Source organism: Pseudonaja textilis, chromosome Z, assembly GCF_049901715.1.
Source record: "Pseudonaja textilis isolate UNSWEBS1 chromosome Z, rPseTex1.2, whole genome shotgun sequence".
Taxonomy (NCBI): Eukaryota; Metazoa; Chordata; class Lepidosauria; order Squamata; family Elapidae; genus Pseudonaja; species Pseudonaja textilis.
Window position 1 is genome coordinate 75,843,888 of NC_142008.1, and position 9,582 is coordinate 75,853,469.

Consider the following 9,582-nt stretch of genomic DNA (forward strand, 5'->3'; position numbering starts at 1 on the left):
GGTTGCTTTGCTCTAGGTACTACTTTGTAGCAGTTGCTATATTTGAATCTCAGCAAAAATGATTTGTTAGCTTTTTTGTTTTTGTTATTGTTCTTTTCAGTTGTGTTTTATTATCAGAGACTTCCTGGACAAATTGTTTTCTTAGCAAGTTCTTGCAAAAAAGTTTTTCTCTCCCCGAAGTGGTTTACATTTCTCCTTTCTAAGGCTGAGAGAAAGAGACTAGTCCAAAGTCACCCAGCTGGTTTTATGCTCAAGGCAGGATTAGAATTCCCACTGTCCCAGTTTCTAGCCTGATGCCTTAATCACTACACCATGACTTGATTATTCTCATGCCAAACTTCCCATTAAGTATACATTGAGACTGGTTAGGAAATAGATTTCATGTTGCTTGTTTTGCCCACAAGGATAAAATAATTTTTGCAGGAAGGAGGGGAAAATCATACATTTTCATTCTTGATTTAAAGTTGGAAATATAAATATAGATCATCCCAAATAATGTAGAGCAGTATCACTGAAAATCTGTTTTTGAAAAACTGATTTGCAAAACAATTTTTATTAGACCATTTTTATAAATACATCTGCTTTGTTCACTATTTTTTACAAAAACAGATGTTAACTGCAGATATTTATAACAAAAGAAATGTATTTGACAATCTGCTGATGATAATTCTGTCAACAAAATTACAATAAGTAAGGTTTTAAGATTTTTGAACAATCCAATGTTAACATTTTTATTGTCTCAGTATATCCTTCCTGACTTACACCTGCAAGGATACTAGGAGTGTAAACATTTTGTCAAAAAGAAAAATAAAGTATTAAGTACATCTTCTGTTGAGTTTTATATCAAGCTTCTGGCAAATAGGTAGAGATTAAAGGCACATCTGTGACAACATTGCAAAACTATTTTTACAATGACCACACTGTTTTATCCATCAACTAATAACTACAACAGTGTCCTGTTCTAATATACCAGTGGGCTTAATTAAGCCACAAGCAGTACAGGGGAATAATATAAAATTAATTAGATAGCAAAAACATGGAAGCCCAAGGGCAAGTTTGTAAACTACTCTAAATAAGGAGGGAATAAGGGAATAAACAACTACTGATCTACCAACTTTGGGACAAATCTATCAATTTTTTTTTATTTTATTTTTTTGAAAATTTTATTTGGGTTTTCACAAAAACAAAATACAAATAAAACATGTTTTTTGAAAATAGCATGGTCCCAGGTTATCACTTCTTCATACAGACACAAAACTCAATTTCATGCTCATTTTTATATTCTATTCCTTATCTTATTACCATTTTATATTTTCTACGTAGTTTTTCCCCTCTTCTAATTTTCTCAACTTTGTTTTAATTATCTCAATTCAAATAATTACATTTATACTTTTGTCTGTCCTGTTACAATTTCACATTATCTTTTCTTATTAAGCAATTTTTTCCCTGTAGTTACCAATTAGAGTATGATACCTTTATATCCTTTAATTTTATCCATTCAAGCTTTTATTTAAGCTTCAATGTATAGCTTTAAGATTATAACATTCAATATAATACATAACTTCCAACTGAATTCTTAAAATAGACACTATATTCTTAAAAAGAAATATATATATATATATGTAAATAAAACACATTCCATTCCAATTCAATTCTATCATTAATATGCATTAAAATCTTAACATTTCTTTTCAGTTGAATAACATACTTCCTTGGGAACACTTATAAACTTTCCATAGTTAATTCTTTTCCCCCCCATATTTCTCACTTATATTTTTATAAATCATTACTAATAATTAAAAATGTTCCTTTTTAATTCTCTCAATCATTTTAATTCATTTATTTATTAACAAACATTCCACTGCATTACAATAAATATTTTATCCATCATCATATTTTCTAAAGTTATTTCTATTTGTAATATAACAAAGCTATCTTATGTACCTTTGCAGAATCCCTTCTACAATTAAATTTTCACCCATTATCTCTAAACAAACTTATGGTTACAATCCTTATATCTTTTCCCTGTTTCTCCATTTCTTGTTTCTGTCTTTTACAACTTCTTTTCCTTGCCTTCTTCCTCCTCTTCTTCTCCCTCCCCTTTTTACCCCCTCGTCTCTCTACTTCTAACTCTCTCATCTGTAATCCCCTCTTCTGTTGCTTTCTAATATTATGCTTATCTTTCAAATTGTTCTTCTTCTTTTTGGTTGGTTTTTTCTAATCTTAAACCTTTCACTTTCGTTCTCCCCTTTTCTCCCCCCGCCCACTTAAAATTATTTGATCATTAAAGATGGCTTCTTCTTTGTCCCAATCTTCTTGTTCTGCAAGCGTTTCTTGTTGCTTCTCATAGTTCCAGATCTCCATTTCTAAGAATTGAAACACGAAGCCAAAATAACTTCTCCCTTCTTGTGCATCTTTTTTCCATTTTTTAAGTTCCGTTTTCAGTTCTTCTAAGAGTGATACCATTTTAAAAACTTTTAAACAACCACCCAGTTAATTTTAGTCATCTAGATGCAAAAACCCAAAATCACCAAGTAATCCAAATAATCCAATAATCCAAATAAAGGCTGTTTCTGCTTGCTTCTTTTTTCCACTTTTTCTTCCTGGGGTTCTATTATTTTGTTACCAAGTTTCCATTAAAATGTATCTTTGAGGAATCTTGTTAAAATTTCACTGTAAGTTCCTTTTAATTACAGTTCCATTCCTTAATTCCAGGCAGTCTCCTCCATTTTTCCAGATCCTGTCCTTCTATTCTTTTTTTTTCTCCTTTCCAGCTTTTAAAAAACGTTTAAATGTCCAGAAATCTTTATTTATCCCTTTGACTTTTATTTTCAGCTTAGATGCCTATTAATGTCAAAGTGGGGTTTTTTTTCAGTTTCTTGCTTAAGTCTCTTAGCTGTCAGTATAAGGAAGGGAAGAAAAAAAACACTAATCCTTTCCCTTCTCTTTCTCCTTCGCAGCTTCAAAATCTTCTTTGGGAACAATGTTGTTAAGTTTAAATTCCATATTCGTTGTTTTTGCTGTTTGACCTGGTCAACCAAAACTTTCTCTTCTTATCTTCCTCCTTCATATTTTATGAAGGAGCTGATTTTCTTCCAGCTGAAAAAATATAAGACTTTTTTCAAGAATGTATATATATATATGCTTAATCTCACAAAATAAATTAAGAAAATGATGGATTTTCAAATCAAACCAATAGGCTAACAAACAGGGAAAAAAATTCTTTCTATTGGAATAGAAAGATATGTTTATGTAGATAGTTTAAGGTACTTTTTATACATATTCATACACTATATCTATCTTTAGATATCTTTAGATAGGTAGATAGGGATAGATAGGCAAAGCAAATTTAATAAAAGTGAAATATCTAGAAAAGTAAAAGAGAAGTAGAGGAGGAGGAGGAGGAAGATTTTCAAGTCAAGTCTATGGGTTCACAAATAGTGGGAACAGAAAAGGAAACAGACGCTGCTATTAGCAGAGAAATAACTTTAAAGAGACTGTAATAGGAATGAGCTTTATTTATTTATTTCAGTACAGTGATATGTATATGATCTATATATAATTAAAGATTATCAACATTCTATTACTCAGCTTGAAGTATTGAAAATAAAAAAATTGAAAGAAAAACTATAAATATTAATTTCAGTTTAGAATGTAAATATTATAAGCATAAATTTATTTGGCTTTTTAACAGTTAAACTGAATAACGAGTTGGAAGGGACCTTGTAAATCTTCTAATTCATCCCCCTGCTCAAGCAGGAAATCCTATAACATTTTAGACAAATAATTGTCCAATCTCTTTTTAAAAACCTCCGTTGCTGGACCACCCACAATTTCCGAAGTCAAGTTGTCCCACAGAATAATTGTTCTAGTTGTCAAGAAATTTCTCCTTAATTCTAGGTTGGTTCTCTCCTTGATTAGTTTCCATCCATTACTTCTTATCCTAACTTCAGGTGATTTGGAGAATAAATTAATCCCCTCTTCTTTGTGGCATCCCTTTCGATATTGAAACACTACTATTGTGTCACCCCTAGTGCTTCTTTTCATTAAACTAGTCATTCCAATTCCAGCAACAATTCTTCATACATTTTAGCTCTCAGCTCCCTACTTGTTGTTCTTCTCTGCACTTTTTCAACATTGTTTTTACATTGTAGCAACCAAGACTAAGTGCAATAGTGTGGTCTTACAAAATGGTACTAACACTTCATGGGATCTTGGTTCAATTCCTCTGTTAATGAAAGGAAGGAATATTTCTGATGTTCCCTGCCAAGTTCCCACAAGGAAATTCAATACTGAAGCTGGCTAATAGTCAGATGTTGCTTCCGCTTCAATTGCTTTTTTGCCCATTTGTTTCTCTGCTTAGGTAAGAAATATTTCTGAAATGATGATTAAACAGGAGTGAAGTAGTAGACAATAAAATCAATCTAAGAGATTCAAATAATAATAAATCTATAATCTTAGGACATGAGGTTGTTGCATATAATTTTCTCTACTGATAATCCTGAAAGTGAAGCATAGCATAATTTGAATGGCTCAAATGATATTAAGATAAGAAGTAAAATCTTCTCTTTTCATAATTTAAAATTACATGCTGTAAAGTGTATCATGCAGATTTCAATAACATTAAAAAAAGGATCTTTTCTCATTCAAAGATGCGTGCCTACAGCAATAGAATGAATATTTTTTGTTATACATTTCAGATTCATAGTTATTATATTTGCTATAATATTTAATAAATTGCTTTATAATGGCAAAAATTAAATTAGAAGATATTTAGCATGATTGGTGCTATATTTAGGTATTTCTCCTTTTTATTATAAGCAATAAGTCATTAAATTGGTGTGGAGAGGAAAGATTGGAAGAAACGAGATACATGACAAAAAGTTCTTGGGAAGTGTGACACTGGTGTACATACTAGCACTGGTATTTGTATCTTTGGTCTTGAAAGAGTTACAGTAAGTGTAATGTGGTGAGCAAAGATGGTTGCATAATCACAGTCAGTAACAATAATATTCTATTATTAGAAAGCTAATAGGGATTTTTCTGAGAATGTTGATTTTAGCAACTCCTCCTAAGTGAATTCCTAAAGTGCTTTATTTAGATTTTAGAAACAAATCCATATATATGATTTATAGTTAAACCTTTTGAACAGTTATATTATTATGCATGCCATAGGCCAAATCCAAGCATCTAGTGAATTGTTCATGTTATTATACTCTTTATGAGCATTTCTGTTGGTTTTCCATGCAAAAAGCATATAAACAAGTTTAAGTTACTATATACAGTAAAATATTATTTTAAGCAATCATATGCATGTTGAAATTAGTGGAGATTAAAGAGCAATTTTATATGTCATACTTTAGAATACTCGTATAGGTTTGTCCCTTAATCTCAGCCAACTCAACTAATTTCAGTACAGCAAGTCCTACTGGCTTCAACGAGTATATAAACACAATAAATGAAATTTGAATGTAAATCCTAATAAAATCACCAGGACTAAACTGTGCCCATCTAGATTAGATATGGGAGCTATATAAACAACTTTTCTAGTTTATTTTTTCCATATCAAAAGCAACCAGATTGGTCTCTCTTCCTGCCTCTTCCTCTCCCTCTGCCCCTCCTTCCTTCTCTCTTACTCCCTCCCTCCCTCTCTCTTACTCCCTCCCTCTCTCTTTGACAGGTGTGTATGAAGGAGCCATATTCAATTCCTTTCTACCCTCCACTCCATGTACTTTTCTCACATAGAAAAATATGGTAAAACCATATTTTGCATCAGTGAAATAAGACTGATTATTCATATGTATATATAATCACACGTATGCCATGATGTCTGAGGCATATGATTCATATATAATGAATCACACATCATAATCCGAGTTGTATAGTTCCTGTTTCAGTTTTATTGAAAAAAAAAATACAGGCATTTTTCATTTAGTGCCTAGCTTGGACAATGGCCATTTGCAATATGTTGGTGATAAAAAAAGTAAAATTGCCTTGAGAAATAGATTGCTTTTTTCTCTTCCCTCCACCCCCAGAGTAGAGAAATTGCAGAGGGATTTCAACAGAGCGAGCTGTTTGCTTTTCTACACAGTGATTGCACTGGCAGTGCGAAAGACACAGGAGAGATTGCTTCCATTTTTCCTCCCCTCTCCTCCCCCGAGAAGAGATTGGAGAGGAAGATATTCCAAGAGAGTACTATAAGCTGTTTGTATAACACCCTTGCAATTCCCAATCCAATTACATCATATTGATTGTGATGGTGATCATGTGACTGAGGGATGCTGAAAAGGTGTATAATTGATGACTCTTATCTCCTTCCAGACAGAAAGTACAGTTACAGTGTGACTTCCCACTTAGTGATTATTTTGCTTAGCAGTTCCTATTAGGGTCATTACTCAAGGATACTAATAAAAAGCTACTGCATCTTTTTATGGTCATTTATTGAGGACCACCTGTAAAAAACTACTGCAACTTATATTTTAGGAGCAGAATCTTTGATATTAAAACTTGTTGAACTTAGGTGTACATTAAATTAGAAGGAAAGAAAAAAATAGTTTTCAGCAGTGTTTTGAGAATGTATTTCTTATTTTCATATTATTTCCTTTTCAGGTATTACAACAACTTTATTCTCTGTACAGAACACAAAGTTTCAACAGCAAAGTGCTTTTGGCCTAACCCACTGGCTGAAGGTTTCATCACTGGAATCCATAGACAATTCTTTACAAACTGTACCTCAGATAAAGTGCATTGGGAAGATCCTCCTGATAAAATTCTGGTTCCTTTGATTTTCATTCCAATTCTTCTGACAGTTGCCATGGTTGGTTTAGTGGTATGGTGTAGCAAAAGAAGTGATATTTTGGTATAACTCAGCATTCATCACCATGTTTTTCTTTTTTTTAATTGAGAATGGAATAGAAATATTATTTGTACTGTATATCTACATGTACTTGTGTGTATGTGTAGGTATACACAGACAGACACATACATATAAAGACAATTTTGGCAAGCAGAACCTACATTCTTCTGTAGCTACACATATCTAGTATAAACATTACTTCTCCAGCAGTATAGACATTGTTCTGAACAAAAGTGTGGCTCATGACCATAACTCTGTAATGAATAGAAACTGAAAACAATATCTGAATCTGCTATATACAATGGAAGTTTGTGGCTTTTAAATTCAAGAATGAATCTCAGCTGTTCAATAATTTTTTTAAAGATGATACTATATGTGAACTGTAGATTTGAAATGTATGCACATGTATTCTGAACAATCATATTTATGGTAGGGGTTGTTTTGGAATTAAATGTGAAAATTAAGAATATTTAAGTGTGAACTTTGGGATTTAAATAGACTGTCCTTGCCAAAGATATATAGCATGCATATACATGTGCAGCAAAGTGAAACACTGTGAATAATGAATGATCAAAGAATTGTCACGATTATTCTGGCTCTTCTACAAATTAGTAAAGAAACATGTCCTTGAATGTTCACATCCTGGACTGGAAATCTGCAGATTGGTCTCTTGAAAGGATATAGTTTTCTTTTGCAAAGCTGCAAAGAGAATGAGAGGAAATTGGTCAACCAGAAATCTATTCAAGTGTTAAAGGAACTGTTACATTCGTCTCTGTGTTTTTAAACTGGTAATTTTAAGACAATTTTCCTTCCTTTTTCCATAGCCTTTTTAAATTTCTGATATGCTTTAAATGGTCAGATTTCATAGGAAGAAAATATGGCAATCATTTTAATACTAACCCATTTCAGATTTTGCATATTGAAATATAATTTATATGTTAGATGTTTTGAATTTCCACCCAGATATAGAAGAATTTCCACCCACATATAGAATAAATTAGTTTAGCAAATATCTTAGACGTTTTCAGGAGCTATACCTCCAGTAAAATGCACAAGATAAACAACTTAAATTCTTATAGAAAACCTCAGATTTTCTAATCCGAAGTCTTCTGTAACATCAAAATTATATTATATAATAGTGCAAACATCTTCAATTAGAAATATTTTGTCTTTATACCTGCATAATTAAATAACACTAGACAGTTTATCAATGATCTGATATTCATCAACATATCTACCATTTTGGGGACCTCTTTTGGATGTTATTAGTATGCCACCTGATTCTTATCTTGGTCATCTATTACCTGCTATATTTAAAAAATGAGATAAGATAGAGATCACCAAGTGTTCCCGTGTAATCTATCTTCAATGGGGTTTGTATATGCTTTTAAAATATGCCTTCAGAAATTTTCTATCAATTAGGGAACTTCTTGAATTAAAAAAAAGAAATTGAGGCAGGGAACCTAATCAAACTATTCATGTTATCTAAAAGATCTAAGAAACTAGAACCACACTGTAATTTATTACTTATAAGTACAGTGTTGAATCAAACACTATGGTTTTATGGATGGCATAAAAACAGGATGTAAAGGATATAAATTTACCAGGTGTGATACTATTATATATAATGTATATCTTATTAAAATCGCATTATTTTGTTAAAATGTTGAAAATCTGAACAAATTTATACTTGTAAACATTGTATTGTTATAATGCAACTTTACATTTAAAAAAATCAAATTGAATTTATTGTTAAAATTAATATTTCTTAAAATGAAAATTTCATTTAAATTTTAGCTGTTACTAAAGGAAGAAACAGACAAGGACTATGACGTTTTTGAAAATGTATATGATAGATCAATGAATCTAAGGCTAACAATGGCCATTCAGAGATGATATATCTGGCCAGAAGATAAATGTAGGAGTCCATATCTACCCCATAGAAATTTGCTTATTATGACAGAACCAAAATCAGCTTGGCTTTTGATCTGCTTCTGTGGAGTTTTTAAATTCTTAATGCAGGTATAAATTGCATCATGTTTTTAATTATGTTGCATTGTTTTGTTCTCTAACTTCTGTAATTAGCAAAAAATTACTCATTGAGTGGTAATATTGTAAGGATGGAAATAGGAAGTTTAAGTGCTTTATAGTTTCTCTTCCCATGCTTATTTCTGATTCTTAGAAGTGAACATTCAGATTTGGGAAATCCAATCAGTTACATAGGGAAGAAACCCTGCTTATTTACATTTTTTATCTTTCTTCTGAAGTTTTCAAGTCATTCTAAATCCATGCAGAATTAAACATGAAGAAAGCAGTTTTGATATAATTTCATAGCTTTATAAGTTTGTTTTGGACAAATCCATCTTATGTGAGATAAGCGATGAAATAATAAATGTTAATAGGCTATTTATGATTATATAATCTTACTTTCTTAGTTCAAATCATACAAAACAACAAGATGATGTTTGGACTGCTAAATCAGCTTTCAGTAATATTAAAATTATATTACAATTATGATACAAGATAGTAAAACCTCCTTCCCCAACAAACATTTTCATTTGTTTCATGATTCTTACTTTCCTCAATGGACATGAAGATTTAGGCCGCATAATAAATATTTCCACCTAGTTGTGGAAATAATTTTTGTTCTTGAGTTAACAAGCTGTTTAAGATATGTTCCACTGGATCATCCAAGAGTTATAATCATCCAAGAGTTCTGTTTGCTC

General features: G+C 31.4%; 1 protein-coding gene across 1 annotated transcript in view; it reads left to right on the plus strand.

Moving 5' to 3' along the window:
• The window catches only part of RAMP3 (receptor activity modifying protein 3), a 72,922-nt gene extending 63,660 nt beyond the window's left edge, over positions 1–9,262 (plus strand). Inside the window, exon 4 of the mRNA XM_026702316.2 lies at positions 6,610–9,262. Coding sequence (XP_026558101.1) covers positions 6,610–6,865 — 256 coding nt within the window. The 3' untranslated portion in view covers positions 6,866–9,262. The remainder of the gene's footprint in view (positions 1–6,609) is intronic.
• Positions 9,263–9,582: the final 320 nt, after the last annotated feature.